This window comes from Manduca sexta, chromosome 26 (assembly GCF_014839805.1).
Source record: "Manduca sexta isolate Smith_Timp_Sample1 chromosome 26, JHU_Msex_v1.0, whole genome shotgun sequence".
Classification (NCBI taxonomy): domain Eukaryota; kingdom Metazoa; phylum Arthropoda; class Insecta; order Lepidoptera; family Sphingidae; genus Manduca; species Manduca sexta.
Window position 1 is genome coordinate 5,783,477 of NC_051140.1, and position 20,516 is coordinate 5,803,992.

At 32.6% G+C, this 20,516-nt stretch overlaps 2 protein-coding genes across 2 annotated transcripts in view; both read left to right on the forward strand.

The window, feature by feature from the left end:
- Window positions 1–3,189: 3,189 nt before the first annotated feature.
- On the forward strand, window positions 3,190–10,238 carry LOC115454947. The gene is made up of 2 exons (XM_037443101.1): window positions 3,190–3,400; window positions 8,379–10,238. The coding sequence occupies exons 1-2, from the start codon at window positions 3,242–3,244 to the stop codon at window positions 10,236–10,238; spliced, it is 2,019 nt and encodes a 672-aa protein (XP_037298998.1). The 5' UTR covers window positions 3,190–3,241.
- Window positions 10,239–12,176: 1,938 nt separating this feature from the next.
- Window positions 12,177–20,516, forward strand: part of LOC115453960 (cadherin-23) — a 39,786-nt gene continuing 31,446 nt past the window's right edge. Inside the window, exon 1 of the mRNA XM_037443447.1 lies at window positions 12,177–12,321. The gene's annotated coding sequence lies outside the window, so the exon portion shown is untranslated. The remainder of the gene's footprint in view (window positions 12,322–20,516) is intronic.

The window sequence follows — 20,516 nt, forward strand, 5'->3', positions numbered from 1 at the left end:
CGTCTACATTGCAATTTTCTAAAGCTATAATGAGAGGTTCATACCTTGGAGTTAGACCTCCCAAAAGTATTGCAGCAATAGACTTGTCCTCTATGACTACATCAATATCCGCAAGATCCTGTGCGGTTGACATAACTGCGTTAATATATAGTTCAATATTTTTGAACTCTGATAGACTCAACCTGTACAGTCTACGCTCCAAAAATAATCTTCGTCCTATTCCCTTATCTTCAAAGGCTTTTTGCAAACAAGTCCATGCCTCAGATGCAGTTTTCGCACATCTTATATGGGTTATCGCTGCACCTTCTACTGATAAGCATATCTTTGCTAATGCCTTTGCGTCTTTGCGTACCTTTGTAGAGGCAGGGGTTGTGTCTCCATTTGGGTATCCACCGATTGTTTCCCACAGATCCTCATGCATAAGGTAATTGCGCATCTTAAATTTCCATGTAGGATATCCATCTTTATTCCTCAAACATGAAAATGTAAAAGATGAGCTCGACGACGGGGAATTTTTCACACTCGAAACATCTCCAGATTCATGTGACATTTTCAGACTATTACTATTTCCTTGTCACACAAAAAATATATACAACTTTATTTTACTAAATAACGTGAAAAAATCTAAGAACTAAGCGTTCGTGCTGATAACGTGTTGTAAATATGGTATATGTTCTTAGTAATTAAATAAAGTTACTAAAAAGATGTTATTGACATGAGTGTTTATTTCGGACTAAAAAGAAGTAACTATGGCAAACAAAATACAGTTAGTTCTAAAAATAGAACATATAAAAAATAATAAGTCACGACGAAGGTTACAATCTCCAACATTAAGAAGCAAGATGGCAGGTTTTGAGTTACAGTTGATCGAGTAAATTTGTGTTTTAATTTAGCGTTGCGTTTTTTTTTAATAATACTGTATCTGTCTACGCTACCAATACGACACGAATCATTTACGTCATTAAAAACATCAAAGAACAAATTTTACACATAAAATATTATCCAAAAATATGTCTTAAATTTGAATACCATAAAGTCTTATTTGTTTACATTCCAACTTTTTTTAAACATTTTTTATTCACTCACATCTACGAGTCAGCTCAGCAGCTTTCTAATGTTGATAAAATTTATGGATAAATTGAAAAATGTGATGAACAGCTCCATATAATTACCTCTCTCCGTGTATTTATGTACAGTGTATAATGATTGATCCACAGTAATATTAAAAATAATTACATCTGCAAAAAGTCTAGTTGTGTAATTGATCTAGTTGCATCGTAATTAAGTGTAAAACACAATATTCTTAGATTTGTAATTGTTTAAGTTTTGAATCAGAAAATACCCCAATATTGCCTGATAGATATTTATTACTTCTGTTTCTGCCGACCCTACGCTGATGCAGGCGTGAACTCATTAATATTTATTTACGTAATCAGAAAACGTGTACATTTCATCATTTTAAGATCTCTTCGGTCTTGTTTATTTTAAATAACAAACGATTTATTACTGCGACATACCATACTCTCGATAAATGATCCTAGGATGATGAATAGCCTGAGAAACTTTGCGTTGAAACGTAAGTAACGTAATAACGAATATTTATGAAAATGAATTGTAATTTGAATTCTCCACGTATTAAACTAATTAGAAAATTAATTATTTTACGTTTTGAGAATGGCCATCGAATTGCTTAAACAAATTATAAATTATTATAAAAATGATATTCAATTTATTTCAGTATTCCTTCTATTGCCTAAAAGCATAGTACTTTCAAAGAAAAACCAATAAAGTATATAACATCTTTAGAGCTGATTTTAGATCGTCAGAATGTATTAATAGTTTATATGTAGGCTCATTGAATTTTAAATACAATATCCGAATTATGTCATAAATATAATAAATCATCATCAAAATAATTATTATCTAAACATTACATAACATCCGTCTCGCAACACTAACATCAAAAAATGAATATAACATAACAGTAACAGTAAAGGCTAATGGAGGCTTTAATTATATGAGATATAGCAATAGCGATAGCAGAATCGCCATTAAATGCGACGTGTATGAATAAATTAAGCGTTATGTACATTTTCACTTGTCGGTGGAGAATAAATCGCGAGTGCGCTGGCCGCGACTCGAACGCTTCAGTACGCAAGGATAGTGTTGGGCTGTTATCGATATCGATGTTTAAAAAGACTATATCGACGGTAGACAGGTTAGTCGACTTAGGCGACATTTTATGCGACACTAAGTTTTATGCATATTTAAAATAAGAACTTTTTCTAGGTTTTTTAATGTAGTTAATTTTTTTTCGATAAATATGTCGTTTAAGTCAATTAGCACATCAACCGCCAATATGCTCGCGGCTTCGTTTGTAAAAGGATTAATTCGATATAAGACAGCGTAAAGTTCAGAACATCACTGTTGATGTTACCCAAATTTATACTTATATATGTTTATCCAGGGAACGTTTCGTACGTGCCGAGGAAGGCCACTACGGACTTTGGTTGGTATACCGATGTATCTCAGTCTACCCCGTGACTACGAACCTACAGTCTTCGAAACATAGAGAGAAAAATTATGATATGTATACCGCGATAAAATCCACAAAATAGTTTTATTTGAATGCTGGTGTAATGTTCAAAACATGATCGGAGTAACAAACATTCTAATCCATTCAATACTTTCTGAATTTACTTCTTATAACCAAAAAGTTTCACATTAGTTATATTAGTATGCAGTAGGAGGTATAAGACCTACGTCGTATGATCATTTCATTTATTAACTTCACCGATTATAGTAACCTTACAAAATATTTAAAAAAGCTTTTTAATATCACATTTTGCAATGTCCTATTTGTGCGATGGTGTGTTAAACTATATAGTCGTTTTGAAGTGCCACTTAAATCTGAAGAGACTATGGCTGTGCTGGAAATAAGAAATGATGAGAACATCACCAACACTTGACTTCAGTACTATAAAGTCATTATTTCAAACGATTTAACATTATGTATATGGTATATTAATATATACTAAATATATTACGATGTATAAATAAATGAAAATAAATTACTCCATTCTTGATTGCCACAATTTTTTTATTTTGAATTACCATCGATAACTTACCAACACGCATACCACCACTCAAAGGAAACAGTCACAAGAATCCACTACAGTTTCATGCGCCTGCACAAGCGACGCTCGTCAACTCAGTCTGTGGTGCGCTAGCAATGTGAAACATGTCCAGTGACGGGTCCTCGGGGATCACGCAGTTCGGCCTCTACAGAACCATCGACGCTAGGACTGAAGAGTTCCTGAGACTGTCCAGGAAGCGACAGATCCGACAGGGGTGCGCGTGCGCTGCTGTCTCCACAGCTATTACTGTTACCGTTGTAGTGGTAGGTTAATAAAATATTTGTTTACATTTTATTAAGGTTAATGGGAGCTTTTTGTGTTTTTCGTATTTAGTAATAGATATTAAACATACTTTTTGGGAAAATCAATATTTTTGGTAATTGTTTAGTTGTTGTATGTGTTTTTGTGTGATAAAGGATTTGTGAGCCTGAGTACAATTGATAGGTTAAAAGTAAAATATTTTCATATATTAATTATTTTCAGGATTTTTAAATTTTTGTTACTAGATTGCTCTACACGTCAGCTTATAAAATGATTGCACTGTAATTAGCACCAAGTATTTATTTATTTATTTTAGAAAGATTTACAGACAAGTTACTTCAGTAGAGAATAAACACAAAATGTAGTCCTGTGATAATTACAAATCTTCGCGAGTATAAGTAGAAAGAAATAACTTCTATAATTTGTTCACATCAATTTTAGAATTGGATTTATTCTTAATAAATTCAAAATTGTACCACCAATTACTTCTGAATCGGCAAATTTTATTCAAATAGCAGCAACATTAATTCAACTACGATGATAAATACTGTCAGTTAGATAGGCATTGTTTATTAAACAACGAACAAACAATCATTATTGATAAATCGACGCATTTCAAAACATAGCTTAATTCTAGAATACATAGAATCAAAAAACTAAAATGTAATTATTTCTTTTGTAGTTGTAGACATTTTTGTAATTATTTTATTACTATCACGCCATATTTGGGTTTTGAACAATTACAATCTGTTTATTATTTAAATCGACAATTATTTCTTGTTAGCGTATTTATACAATGTGTATGAGTATGAGCTCAGTAGAAAATCATTATCTTATTCTAATAAGTAGAATATATTATATATAGAATATGCTTCAAAAGGATAGTTTCAATTTTCTTGATCTAGTTGGACAGCATATATTATGTTTTCTATAGAATGCAGTGCAAAATGTATTAAAAATCCACGGATACGGTTACAGTTTTCTTTATTTCCTTTAAAAAAACTGGTATAAATAACCAGTTGTAAATTTAATTTCTTTCGAATTTATAATCTTTACATTGCTGTAGGCTTTATGTCAGTCAAAGTCACGGAAGTTTAGATTACATCAAATTACGGAAAGGTGTGTAAGATTTCATCCACACCGCGTCGCGTGGTGCGTCATGGTGGATGCGCATACGCATGGTGCCGTGATAACACGAGAAAGCTGCTATTAGCGCTCGTAAACGCCGCGTGATGACGACCTTTGGGTTCAGTGAGACACTGAGAACATTTAAATTATTGCTGGACGAAATTTTTCTTACGTTTCACTTCATTTTACTTCACCTAAAGTAAAGACAGTTTACATACTAGAATAAAAATAAATTATAGGAAGATAATAATAATAATAATCCTCTCTACACCACCCCAAGGTTGACTGGGAGAGAATGCCCATGGCATTAAATCCGCCTGTATACCATGTGTACAAAGTGAAATAAATAAATAAATAAAATAATTGTAATCTCTAAGGAATTGTTGGTTTCATAAAAAATCCAAACATTTCTCTAAATAACTTCCTCTGTTTTTAAACTGTTCATTTTGTATATATTTCATAACCTTATCGAACAAGCCAGCTACTTGTTAACTTAGAAAGAATGTTATGTGTATTGCAAACTTTTACACATAGATAGAGTACTTAACTGTTTGGCAACCCCGATAGCCTATTCAAACGTAATAAGGAAGCTATATTTTATAGCGTACTTTACGCAATTTTCACATTGGCAACACATTGTTTAAATGGCTCACTTTACATAGTGATAAAATTGGTTACTGTCTCGGTAGCGTCAGTCGACTGCAGTGCTGAGGTCTCGGGTTCGATCCTGGGTCGGGTGAAATGATATTGGATTACTCTACTCAGCATCAGGCCGGTTCTTGAATGATATGGCGATAGGTTCGCCCCCTATCACATGGGACGGAATACACACGGGAATGCACGAAAGTGGGTGCATTGGTTGCGCCTTTGCCTACCCCATCGGGAAGAATAGGCGTGTGTGTGTGATAAAATTGGCAGCAATATGTAGCTCATTTCTTATTTCACATTTGCAACATAAAAATAATTGCGACGTTTGAAATTCAAAAGAAAAACTAAAAAGTTTATTTCTAACACATTTCAATTATGAAATGTAAGTACTTGCAATTTTGTTAAAGAAATCAGTGGCGTGACTTTTGAAAATTTCGAGTATTATAATTTTCGACATGCCTACTATTGAAATGTTGCGTGTAGAACTCTTTGTGTCTGATTTGAAAATGCTATTACCACAGAATTAACATAGTAGTTATTTGTTTAGATTGTGTAACTTCCTTTCTCATTTACTGTCAAAGCTTAAAATATGGAAGGTAAGTAATTACTGATGCAATATATTTTGTTTATAGGTAATAGTTAGAATCTATTTCGTTGTTTATTAATACATAGCACTATTACTAAACTATAACTGTCTTCTTTATATGCATCACTTAATAATATTATAATGACATATTTACAAAGAAAATAAAAGTATATATTTTGATCGCTTTAACATGAAAATTGCAATAAAAATAACATAGATAAGATATTTTTCCCACTTTAAAATCTTAATATGTTGTATTTAAATGCTATATTTTTTTTACAGAGCGTTCTTCTCGTCTACGAATACAGCATTATATCTGGAAGTAACAAGAATAGAAGCTACACGAAACCCAATTGGCTTGGTTTTATCAATGATTCAGCAGACACCATTCCGTTTGATGCCAAATACTCCAAAACCAAACTTAATTTGGACCAATCTACAATTAAACTGCTGCCGATACTTATAAAAGCATTGAAACAAAACATATTTTTCGAGAAGGTCATAGAAGATTATACGAGTGCAAACCCAATTTACGAACCAAGTGATACTACAGAACAACAATATGAAAAAAATATTTTCTCTGACCCTAGGAATTGGTTTAAGTCTCCTACGTCGAGAGTCTATGCCATTGAATTTAAATCATCACCGATAGTGTATTATCAACCAACAAGAAATTTAGAGTATATGACTAAAATAAGAAAGATAAGAGATTACAAACGGATTTTGAATTATTTTGAAAAGATGATAAACGATAAAGTTGGCCCTGGATCTAATCTACCCATGATGAAAAGAGAGTCACAAACCAAAAAACCTTTTGAGCCCAGCACTGCGTCAATTATAAGTAAACGATACAAATTAAAAGAAAAACATCCCGTCCCCAATATGCAAAAAAATGTAAAAACACCTCCAGTGGTTGAAACTAAAAACTGTAAATGCCCCATAAAATTGGGTGAATTAATAACCAAGTTAATGAGTAATTTGAATCAATTGATACCTTATTCAAAAATGTCTTTGTCAACGTTATGTAACAAAGGGAATCCAACAAAGATAATTAAATTCTCTCCGAAAATGAATAAAAAAGTTGCAACAACAAGATTCACCACCTTAAAGCCAATTAATGCAATTACAAATCCTACTTTCATAGAAAAATTAAGGCCACTTCAGAGAAGGCCTATTTATCAAACCAAAATAAAGTGAAAGGAGGTTTAATAAAACATTATATGCAAAGCAAAAGAGTAAGTTTACCTCTTAATAATAATTTAAATAAAAATAAAAATCATAAAATGGATTCAACAGAAAATCGAATAGATAATTACGAAAAACCAACTACAGTAAAAAACTTCTTAGAAGCAACTGAACCTAAAAGTATTAAATCTCATACCACAAAGCCTATGACTTCTGTTAATGACAAATCCAGAAATTTAATGTATCAACAATTTCAAAATGATTTTGAACTTTCCAAACCTACCATAGCTACAAATAAAATAATGAATAAATCTATTCTTAGCAACGAAGAATACGACGATTATTTTATCACTACTCAAAAGATTGCTACTAAGTATGACGCCTTGGATATGCATAATTTAAAGTTAATTAAAAGTGAAATAATTTCCCATAATAATAATGCAAAGAAATTAAAGAATAAGGTAAATGAAGTTGTAACAAACAATATTATAAAAGCATTTAGCGATATCACTGTTCCTTCGCTTCCAGTTCAAAAATACAGAAATAATGAATTTTCGTTCGAAAACAAAATAGGAAGTATGTTTTTACAAAAACTAATAAACAGTAAGCCAAATATAAAATTGCGAAAGGAAAAAACAAAAACACCAAAAATTGAAAAGTCTACTGAAGTTTATAAATCATATGCTATCATTCATGGTGAAAATCAATTTGGATATGATGAGAAGGTGCAGGATGACGATTTTTTTGAAGAATACAAATTGAAACAAACTTCAAAATTCTCAGAAGGCCCGACAATTAATCAGACGGATACAACCCCTACTCCGACAGATATTCCAAAGCACGAGGAAATTATGGAAGTTGTGGAAAGTAAAGAAAACGTAGCGACGACACCAGGTTCAATGTTGCCTCAATCTAGATCTGGTTATTTGGAAATACAAAGAAACGATTGGAAGCAAGATGATACTCACGATTATGATTTTAATGTGAACAATAACCTTTATGACTTCCCTAATATTTAGTATCTCATCACAGATTAGCAATCTTTTGAAACTATTAGCACATAAAATAACTAATTCCTTTTAATACAAAAAATGTATAATTCATGTATGCCCTCACAAAGTAACAAATAAATTTAGATAAATATTTTTATTGCGTTTTGTATTTTAATTTTTAATGATCATCATTTATTTATTTTATTTTTTATATGTTTAGTTCACACCTTGAAATACATATATCTTACTTTTAAAAATAATTAAATTGAAAATGCAATTCAACACAAAGTTTTTTATATATATTATTTAGTTTTATTTATATATTTAATATGTAGAGCAATAATTATATTTCCCGTATTGTAGATATCTCGTCTCTTTTAATAATTAATAGTAAAACATATACATACATATAAAGGCTAATAACGAAATAATGTGTTTCAGGTAATTCTACTTATCTATGAATACGGGATTGCAGTAGAATGGAGTTTAGTACAAAATAGGAGAGTTGATAACAATGCCAAGGAGGGAAATATCTATGATCAACCCATAGCAGACCGACTTGACCGAAGCTACTTCGGTTTCGACCAAGATTATTACGAACGAATGCCGCTACTCGTTAACGCTATGCAAGAAAATAGCTACCTCGATCCGACACTCGAAGTAATACCCGCTAGTAAACATAACAACCATATTCATAATTTAACAACACCACCAAAAAACTATAGAACTAATGACGTTAGACGGACTAGTCCAAGACCGTTTTTCTTTGAATATCGAAGTCCAACGCCTTTGCCGTTTAGTAAAAGGTACGGTTCTAGAACGTGGGTTGAGAAATATCGTAACGCACAAAGGTTACAAAATATAAGGCAAATTATTAAGTACCTGGAGAAAACTATCAACGCAAAAGTTGGAGATATGCATACTAAAACGCCTAGTACCCATATAGCATTTACTGGAATGTATGTGGAGCCAATGATAAATGTAAGTGAAGGAAATGGGCCGAAAACGAAAGTAGATCTAGTTTTACAAAGCACTGTTAAATCAGAAATATCTCACTCCAACCACCAGTCAGATCCACTATTCCTTTTCAAGCCTGAAAATCCTGGTGAAGTTAATCTATTGGCTGATGGTTTTCTCAGATTTTCGCCAGTTCCTACACCAATTCCCGAAATTTCTACAATACCACCTTACTTTAAAACTATGAGTAATAGTAACAATTGTTTTGGTCATAACTGTGAAGAAAAAACTAATAGTGCCTCTAATGTGGTTCACACTACTGAACTACCATCAACAACAAAATCATTTAGTGTTATGTTAAATTTATTCCCTCTAAAATCTGCTACCGATGTAGGTGTTAAAAGTAGAGTGAATTTAAATAAATCGCAAGTAAATTTAAATAAAATATACTTTACCACATCCCGACCTACGGCACATTTTAAAAGAAAACCAACAGTACCTATACGGCGTACATTTATACGTAGAAAATCTCGAATATTGTACCAAAATAATACTAAAACATTTATGAAGAATAATACGGTATCCTTGGATATTGATAAAAATGATCAAGAAGCAGCAGGAACGAATATGATTGTACATGTAAAAGTATATTCTCCAGATATTAAAACAGAGGCAAATACTAAACAAGTTCCAGATGATACAACAACGGAACCGTTTAAACCTATATTAATAGAGCCTACCCAGCCTTATTCAACTGAAACTCCTCTTGTTCTATCTACATCACAAGTTGAAGATTTTCATGTCGGCAGTTCTGGTATCATACCAATACAAGACAGAACAACAACTCCTCCGTTACCAAAAGTGACAACAATGTTGCCTTTCTTCGAAACAACAGTTATTCCTGAAGTAAATTCATTCACAAGTCCATCGGACATATTAAAATTCAACCACGAAGATGCTAAAATACCTCAAGAATACATCAAGTTACGAAACAGAGATGCAATTGCAAATAGAAGAAATTTCAGAGAAGACAATGACGAAGATAATGCAAACACGCATATTGTAACTTCCAAGAATGAAGTTACCAAAACAACCACGATGGAAGCAACAATTGAAACAACTGAAGAATTTGAAGATACAACAACAGTTCAGACATACGTTCCCCAAATAAACGGTCATTATAGAACCATCAGTCAAAATTTAAGAGCTTTAAATATCACTCCAGAGAGTAGTAGAAAAAGGAGACTTGAATTAGTCATAAGTGGTTTTCGTAAACCAACATATGTTCCAATGTACGTGGAAATTAAAAGGAATAACACAGTAAAATCCGGAGATGACGAATAATTTATCTCTTAAAATCCTTGTGTGTGTCCCACCGACTTTCTTAATTTAATCTGTCCTATTTTTAATAAGGGACACCTAATGTAAATAAAAATCTTTATTTATAAAATAGTATCTCCATAAATAAATGTTATTATGATTTAATTTTGAAAGTTTTTTTTTTATGTTACTTATACCCTACGCTAGATAATATTGGCGTTGAAATATAGAAATAAAATATATTATAATAAAGATAATAAAACAATAGTTCTTGTAGCAGTCTTAGGGTATTTCAATGGAAGTTTATACGAAATATAGTAAGCTTGAAACGGTACCTGATACTTTCGATTTTTTAATCTAAAATGGATTGTAAAATGGCAAGACCATGGGCCACAATATTCTGTACTGAATGTATTATGTAGCTATGTTATTATCTTGTTTTTAAAGCTGAACTTAAACATTCTAAGATCACTCTTCTAGATTTCGGAAGATTTTTATTAAATCGCATTAGACCAGTATTTGAGTAGGAAGTTTCAGATCTAAATAATTTATGAGTATACAACGAGGCACTAGCTAAGCAAAACATCATAATTAACTTCAATATCTTAAAGCTTCTAAGAGAAGGTTCTGCCTAGTTGTGTACGAGACGCAAGTATTATTGCAAATATAAATAAAGATTCCGAACGACAGTTTCATAAAAGCCATCTACAAATTGATAGACAAATAAATTATACATCTAGAAAAGCTTCAATTTCAAAGGAACTCGTAAGTAATAAGTATTCGTAAATTGTATACACTGTTGCCAGTAGATGGCGCTGTACCGAAATTTATGAAATGCCCAAGAAAATGTATGTAGTATCTTCCGTGCTCCGAAACCAAAACACGTTTAAGAAGATCCGTTATCATGATTGCAAACGTACGTAAACAAAGATTCCGGACCAGACAAATCTTTACACACGCAAATATACCTTATTTAGACATAATGTGCACATAGCCGGTGTTTAAGGTATTAAATATATGTCGCTCGTTTCTTTTTAGCTAAATACTTAGGTACAATTTAATTCGTCTTTAATTGATAATTATTATAAATGTTAAGAAATAATTTGTTTCTCAAAGATACAAAAAAAACTTATTACTTTAAAATGACTGTTCATGAGTAAATGTCTAAACAATGTTTATATAATTGTATGTTATTCCAGATAGATTATTATGAATTATTTTTTAGGTCAATATAATTACCGCAGGAAAACGAGTTATATCTACAGCAAGTTGATCATTCACTCGCCCTTTATGCCACATCTCACCCTTTAGTCACTAAAAATAACAAAAATATGGTCTTATAACTATTTTCAATCCGCCACAAAATTTAATCATCCCTATTCCAAATACTTTATACGAGCTCCAGAAGTCGAACACATAGGTTGTTGCTGTTAAAATAATAATAAAATTGTTTTTTAATTCTGCATGAAAATAAACCCTCAACGTAAAATAAACCCTCAACGTAATTGAAACGCTTTGTTGCTTCTATAATAAAAATAACACGATTGTCCCATTTCATTTTATCGCGACTAGAATATTGCAAAAATATATCTATATAATAATAATATTATGTTCATTCATAAAACTAACTACAACGATATTCCGACTGTAAAAGCTTATGTACTTTTATATATAATCTATTTTTTGCTTTCAGTCTATACTTTGCATACAAACTTTGCAACGTGACCTTATATTGCTAACTCGCTCTAACACCAATGACCTTACACATGCCATCTCATCTCACGCATCTCAAGAAAAAAAAACCCGTTACTTTTACCCGCGCAAAAAGGTTCTATCTGCACAGGTTTTAGGTCGTACTTGAGTTTATACATCTGTCTCGTTCTTACGCAAGCATAACTTACATTTGCCCGTAAAGGAAGGATATATAATACAAATCCGGCACACGGGACTTGCAGTGCAAGTTTTTGACAGTACTTTAATATCAAACTAAACTTTGTGGCGAATGGTGACTGTGTTTTAGTGTTAATAACTGTAAATATATATAAATATGTGCTGTGTAGTGGTTCGTGTTGTGAATTGAATTGTGACCTAAAAGGGAAATTTTAAGGTAATATTCCGTTAGTAATTGACAGTTAGAAGGCTGGAGATAACTTTCTTTGCTCGTGTCCGGCATTTAGTCACCAAGGTCAACGTTTCGCAATTTTTTGACACATGCATATTTGCTGCAGAAGTCATATAAATACATATTATCATTGTTATTTTATGTTAGCTAGTTTATTTTAATAGATAGTTGTTTAAACAATAAAAGAGTTGATAATGTTTTGTATCTCTATCGAAATGTGTAACTAATAATATAAATAATTGTATTACTTAAACTTTACTATACTAAGATGTTACTGTCATATAAAACTTGCAAAATGATAAAAAATATTTCGAACAACTTATAAGTTATAATTAATTTGTTTTAATAATTGATAAATATATTTGATTATACGTAGGAAGTAACTAACTTAATCCATTTGAAATGCAAGTATTTAGTGATTTTATGAATTTGCGGGTAAAGCCGCAAGCACAGTGAATAATTATAACAAGTTTTCTGTAGACAAAGACAAACGTGTTAAATGTAAGGTTATCCGGTTGCTACCAATCAGTTAAGTAATATTCTGTACAATATCGACGGGCGAAATTAATAAATAATTATTTCTCAATACATAAAGGCAATATACAAATGTTTATTTATAAAAGAATGCTGCAATACAATGCTAAATATTAGCATTGCGATATTTAATCTATTTAACATTTCAATATATTTACATCTTAATTAAAGCAAAAATTATATGAAATGTAGAGCACGTTGCTCAATTGATACTTTGCGATGATTGCTCAGAGGGTCCTTGCTGTCAACTGTCCGTAATATCTCGCGGGTTAAAGGTAGCTATATAATATTCTGTATCTCTCAAAGAGGAGGTGGTAATCTCATCAGTAACTAGCCTCATAGCATCTAGGTATTCATTTGACTTGTACTTACTTTAAAATAACTAATAACAAAAATATCAATGAAAATTGTCAGTAAAGCGAAATTCGTACATTCGCTCACTTTGCCGACCTACTTATTCTATGTATTTGGATTTAAAAAAAAACTACCGAATTAACTTTAACAATATTTTTATAAAACCAAGCTAAAAATATATCCGACAATAAATATTTCTCTAAATCGGTCCATAAATTACTGAATTCTTTGTGAACAAATATAAAAAATACAGGTCGTTTTGAATACCTTATTTTTGGAAGTCGGTTAAAAATGATTTACCTTCTACTATGTAGTAGTGTATATTAGATATCAATGTATAGCGTGAATGTCGTCATTCCTCAGCAAACCTTCACTGACGTCTGTAAATAAAATATCTCATCAGCTGATAGGTCAATATCCTTTCGCAGTACCAAGTTCTTTAGGCAAGCTTTATCTCGAACAAAACTATTTGACATGAGAAAAAAAACTAGCGACAGGACACTTATCCTTTTAGCACCAATAGTTTAGGTGATTACTGTATTTTTTTCTTACGTCGAATAATTGGAAACGTAGAGACAAAGTGCTTGTGATTTAAATATTTTATTATTAAGGCCCTTTATATTTATTGATATATCTTGGTAAGGAGGCAAGCGTACCTTTAAAATACCACGTGACAAGAATCTGACGTCATTTGATATGTTTTTAAAGTTTATGACAATATCTGTCACGTAATATACGACTATATCAGGGGCCTTATTCTCTATCCCGCACGTTATTTTAACAGTGCGTAACAAGCACGTAACACAACACATCATGTTTAGGACTATAGAAATTTGGCTTACAGAATACTATTCCACGCACATTTCTCGAAGATAACATGACACGGCCGCGTTACGCGTTTACACTATCATACAGAATAAGGGCCCAGTGTAGTCTTTGGTAGAGTCAGAGTACATAATAACGTCTGCTAGTTAAATTAAAAAAAAACTTTGTCATCATTCCGATCGAAAGACCCCATAAAATTAACTTCTTATTTCGTGAATGAGCTGTTAAAAGTAATAATTTTGTTTTTGAATTCGATTATATAATTGCATTCGACAGGTATGTTATCATTTTAAAACTACTCTGTCTCAGCTATTGTGTTTTTGTTTTTTAAAATGATTTATTTTTAATTCATTATTGAAGTGTTATTTGGGTGTAAATACACAATTTTTATTACTACATTTATTATTCTATCAACAAAGTGTAAACGTATATAAGTACAATAATTTTGTCCATATTGTTACGATTTTATATAAATATACGTTTCACAAGCAAAAAAACGTAATTGTAACCATAATATAATATTCCTCAAGCTTAATCAACTCTACCATATTTCGTATACTTAAAAACATTCCAAATAACTCAACGTTGGTTTTATTGAACCCTGCAGTTAGTTTTAGAGATATTTATACCATCAAACATAATGTTATGCATCGTGCATCTAACACGGAATCTACGTATTTGTATTCATACAACGTGATACATGTATTGTATGATGCACCAAGGATTTCATTCACGTCACACAGCTACCGAGTACTACAGTGTGGTTTCCTGGTCATTGGACTGTGTTTGGCCTAGATAAGACTATCTTGTCTCTGCGCCATTGAAGAAATGGTTATATTATATGATTACAGATCGGTTTAGCAGGAATAAAAGCTTTTAGACAAATTATGTCGATTGTCAATAGAGATATTGCCGGTCAACATATTTTAACTACTTTACGCGTAAAGTATAAAAGAAAGAAAAAAAATAAAATTACTCAGTGGCAGCTCGAAGTCAGGAAGTTGGCGGTGTGATACCCCCGTGCCTCGGAAAGCACGTAAAACCATTGGTCCTGTGCCATGATCTCTCCGGTCATGTCGGATTGCCGTCTCACCAGACTATGAGAATGACGGAACAGAAAGTGCACATGTATATTGCGAACACACTTGTGCACTACAATATCTCCTGCGTATTTGGCTGATCTCCTTAGTCGAGGTTGGCTGCCGTGGCCGAAATTCGGTTAGCAAGGAATCAATCAATCACAATAGAAAAATATGAAAAATATACATTGTATCTAACAGATCCTATATAAATGCCCAACTTCAAATCCCATGTTCAAATTTGAAATGAGAATAAAAAAAAAATTGAATAAGCGGCTGTTGCCAAACAGCAATTGTCACTAGATTGAACATTACATAAATAGATTGTTATAAAATGGAGCGGAAAGTCAACACAAACGAATCGTAAATAGTCACAATGAATAGAGTAAAATCAACCGAATACTTGTTCAATTGATCTTCACTTTCACGTTTTTGTATATTCGGCTGTGCAGTGTACACGAAACATGACTAATTGCGTTCAACGGTGTAGTACATTGCATACTGTTAACAACGTGGTGAATACCGTATGTGTGTGTAGAGTAGATAAGACAAACTGGATAATGATGTAAAATATCCTTTATTATACAGTTTTTAGAATTTAATTTAGTTAAGTTGAAATCGGTAAAATAACTGTACAGACAGAATATACTTTACAGACATTGAAAGATACATACACACACTAACGCTTTTAACCCCGAATGGGTAACCAGAGGCGTAATTGAAGCACCCACTTTCCGCCCTGTGTATCCCGTCCCATGATGTGAGGGGGGCAGGTTTATCACGATATCGGGCACAAATACCAGACTCCGAACTGATACTAAGTAAAAAAACCAATATCACTTCGCCCAACCCGGGCATCGAACCCGAAACCTCAGCACTGCAGTTATAAAAATAAAATATTCATTGTTATTAACGGGTTAATTAAGCAGTTTGCTCAATTCTGGTATATTGATATACGAGTAACATAAAAAATACTGCTAATTATTTAAAATTTAACATTAATGAAATCTATTTTGAGAATGGTGACACACTGTAAAAAAAATGACATGATTCCGACACAAAACCAATCATTATATGTATACTAAAAGCATTATTCACTCGCGGTTTCGAGAATACAAAACTAGGCCACCGTTGGTCAAGCCTTTCCCAAACCGCGCCGTTATGCATGACATAAGACCCTTCGTCTCAAATGTCCAGCCATTCTTAGGATGGAGCTCTACCTACCTTCTCACGCGTGTCGCGTTGTTAACGTAATACTACGTACTATTAATAGTTGTCGTTATGTTTGTTTGTTTAATTAGGTTAAGAATTAGCATTACTTATAAGTCTACACTGATTGCTTGTATAGTTAAAATTTGTAAATAAAATAGGACTAGCTTTTGCCTGCGACGTTAACTACAGGAAAAAGTGTAACGGGATATACCCGGGATAAAAGTATCCTATAGGCTACTTTTGTGTTTTTACTTTTGTGAGCGCTATAGCACTCAGGAGTAATGTAGCTTGTTACAAGTGAAAAAAATATCATAATCGGTTTAGTAGTTTCTGAGATTAGCTTATTCAAACAAACAAACTCTTCAGCTTTATATATTAGTATACATTATGGAAAATATATTTGAGTTGAATAGCGATCTACGATCACAGAACGCTAGCTAATAACTCTTATTGTTGCATTGTCGTTCGTAATAATAACCAGCTAGTCTTAAGATGTAGCCTATGTAGTAACCTTAATTCATAAATTAGTTACCATTATTCAAGTTCAATAGCTCTATGTTACGTGTACGTGAATATTACAATAATAATATCAGCCCTGTATTATATACTTGCCACTGCTGAGCACGGGCCTCCTCTACTACTGAGAGGGATTAGGCCTTAGTCCACCACGCTGGCCTAGTGCGGATTGGTAGACTTCACACACCTTCGAAATTCCTATAGAGAACTTCTCAGATGTGCAGGTTTCCTCACGATGTTTTCCTTCACCGTTAAAGCGAACGATAAATTCACAAAGAATACACACATGATTTTTTAGAAAAGTCAGAGGTGTGCGCCCTTGGGGATTTGAACCTGCAGACATTCGTCTCGGCAGTCCGTTCCACACCCAACTAGGCTATCGCCGCTTTTTATAAATACGAGAATGAATATTACAAGTTGAAATTAAATTAGTTTTATATGACGGTTTCTAATTTTACTTTTATTCTAGAAGTTTCAAAGGGTTTGCAGTATTTCTAGTACAAATGTTGCACAACACTTTGCTGGCTCGTCATTATCCAGCTATTACCCAAGGTTCTGGTAATTTTCATTTTTTAATATGTTCACGGCAAGGTGATCCCATTGCATCTGATGTTACGTGGAATGGCGTCCAACAGAAAGTCGGTCGACCAGAGATGATTGCCCCTCGGCAGTCGACACAATTATGCCGGCCTGTTGGAATCGGATATACACAGGCTGATCCCGGAACGCGACACACTTACGTGGGCCACTATGGCGGGTTTTAACACCTTGTGTGCAATATTCGCTATCCGGGCGGATATAAAAAAACTCCTACAGCCGGCAAAGTTTTTACCATTTATATTGAAAAAAATATAAAACACTTTGTAGGTTAGTAAAAAATTTAAAAGACAATAATTTATGTTTCTCCATTTGTTTATGTTTCGGGATTATTCGAAATATTTACTGAAAAAGTCCATAAATTCGTCTGAAATAAATAATACAATTAATGCAATAAGTTTAGAACCTTGTAATAGAAAGATAACGACTTGTAGAACTTGTATAAAACTATAAGCTCTACATTATTATGAACTATTCGGAAAGAAACAATGTGGTAACATCAAAAGATGCATAAAATGATAAACGGCAATCAAGCTGGCAACTTTAAGAATTCAAAAGCCAGTTAGTGGTACCAATTATCACTGTTTCCCATGGTCCATTGTCTACAGTTCAATTACTTGGAGGTTACCGGGGGCATGATGTATGAATGAGATTATGAACACTACAGGCTATTGTTGTTCTGTTGTTTATTGCCAAATAACACTTAACCTAGAATATTGTTACTTGTGTCATTTATCAGTCTGTACTGTAATCAAATTAATTGAACCAGATTTTTAGAAACAATTCTTTTTATGAAATCTTATGTTTGGGAGTTTGTGGTGTATAATAATATTTTCGTCGAATTTTGTTTTTTACGAATTTAGATTCTACGCATTGGAACTATAGGTAGAATTTAGTTTCAACAAAATCAGTAAAAGTTGTACAATAGGTTTGTTGTATATCACAGTCGTTATTTGCATGAGTACTATTACGTATTTCCGATCATCAAAATGAATGAAAGTTGGTATCGTGTGCAATTGTGTAACTTTTTACTGCATTATAGGCCTTTCGTAAACGTCCGCTAACCCAACTTGTATAACTTTGTCCATTTCTATCGCCTGTCTAGAAAGTTTATTATTTTTTTTTCGTAAATTATCAATAACCCCCTCTCTTTTACCCATATGACTTATTTAATAAAGAAATCAAAGTAATCTCTATGAAAAGTGTGGGCTAAATTTTTATGTAAAATATAACGTAAATTAAATAATCACATAACACCTATAGCTATGAATATTAATTGTCATTAATTATAATTTATAATCACAAATTAATGCGCAGACGAAGGTCCACTGGTTCAAAACCCAAGGCATCTTTGACTTTTCGAAATTATGTAAGGCGTCGACGGCAGACGACTTGTACTAGGCCGGCATGATTATTTGAAGCCTAAAAAACCATGTCAGTAGTAGAGCTCATTTCCAAGCTAAGTACAGTATAAATCCCAAGACTGGTATTATTAAATATTTATATTATTGTATTACAAGTCATGTAAGATGTCCGTTTTTTTTTTCATAAACCATTATTTTTTATAGCAATATTTTTTAAATACACTGTAGCAACACCACTCCGAAAGTTAATTCTTAGAGTATTTAACATATTTATTTTTAACCCAAAAACTTGTCTTTCGGAATTAATATTAATAGTTCAGAAATCAACACACTAATAACATGTTTCCACAGATTAAATTAAGAAAACAAAAAAAAATAGAGGCGCTTTACTTTACAGATTTTTTAATAATAATATGATGTTAATATTATCTATATAAAACATATAAAGTATACACACAATATAATAAACAAACCTTATATTATTATGCCTTGCAATGCCCAGTTGTTACGCTGGGTACAATGTCCTTTAAACTGAAACACAACAGTGTGCGCACACACTGCTGCTTAGCGTTAAAATTGACATTGCTGTGGAACCAACTCAGACAGACTCTCGCATACGAAAGCCCTAAAACTGCACCAGCGAGGTTTGTCCTCGGAATCAATCCTTGAAACGTAATGTTCACTTCATAATTAGTCTAGAATAATAAGCAGCGATAACCTAGTAGGGAGTGGAACGGACTGCTAAGACCTATGTTGCAGTTGGAAAACCCAAGGGCACACACCTCTGACTTTTTTTAAAAGCATGTGTGTATTCTTTGTGAATGATCACTTGCTTAAACGGTGAAGGAAAACATCGTGAGGAAACGTGCATACTTGAGAAATTTTCTAAGAATTTTGAAAGTGTGTGAAGACTACCAATCTGCATTAGGCCAGCGTGGTGGACTAAGGCCTAATCTCTCTCAGTAGTAGAGGAGGCCCGTGCCCATCAGTAGGACAGTATATAATACAGGGCTGATATTATATTATTATTATAGTTTGTTTAGAATCGATAATTATATGTCACCTCTATATTCTTCTCCGAAGTACCTTTCGAATCGTACGTACAGAGAAACGTCGGCCGTATTTGTTAAATAACCTTGAACTGGAGTATGTCAATGATATGCCAGAATGTCGAAGTAATTCGGTACTCGTGTAGTTGACCGACTCGTATGTTGAATATTAACACGAACGTTAAAATAACTGAATTCGTTAAAATTTATTAAAACACTAGGTCTTACCAACGACTACGGCTACGAAGTTCTTTAAAGTTCCACTGCATGCTTTTCTGTGATAAAGTTAGCCTTTATTGTATTTTGTTAAATCAAGATATTGTCCATTCTTCTGCCAAATTACATGCAAATAAGTTCAGTGCTTTCTGTGTTTACTTCTAATAAACATCCAAACATCTTCAACGGACTTTTTAATTCATAATAATAAGAATTAAAACTTTTTTGATATTGTATTGAACTAACTATTTTTACTATAGAATGAAGGATATAAATGAAGTTGAATGCCATCAATTTAATGCCATCTATTACCCGTTTTCAGAGCATTTTAATCCTTAGCTTAAGATATAGAATAAGCCGATTTACAAGCCTAGTCAGATATTATTCTAGTTCAACTTCAAATTAAATATTGGAGAGGCTACTAATAAATCGTT

What these genes read in the sequence shown, in the direction of transcription:
- LOC115454947 (XM_037443101.1), top strand. Translation starts at nt 3,242, where the DNA reads ATGTCCAGTGACGGGTCCTCGGGGATCACGCAGTTCGGCCTCTACAGA. An exon ending in TTACTGTTACCGTTGTAGTG is followed by an intron (nt 3,401 to 8,378) that starts GTAGGTTAATAA and finishes AATGTGTTTCAG; the next exon opens with GTAATTCTACTTATCTATGA.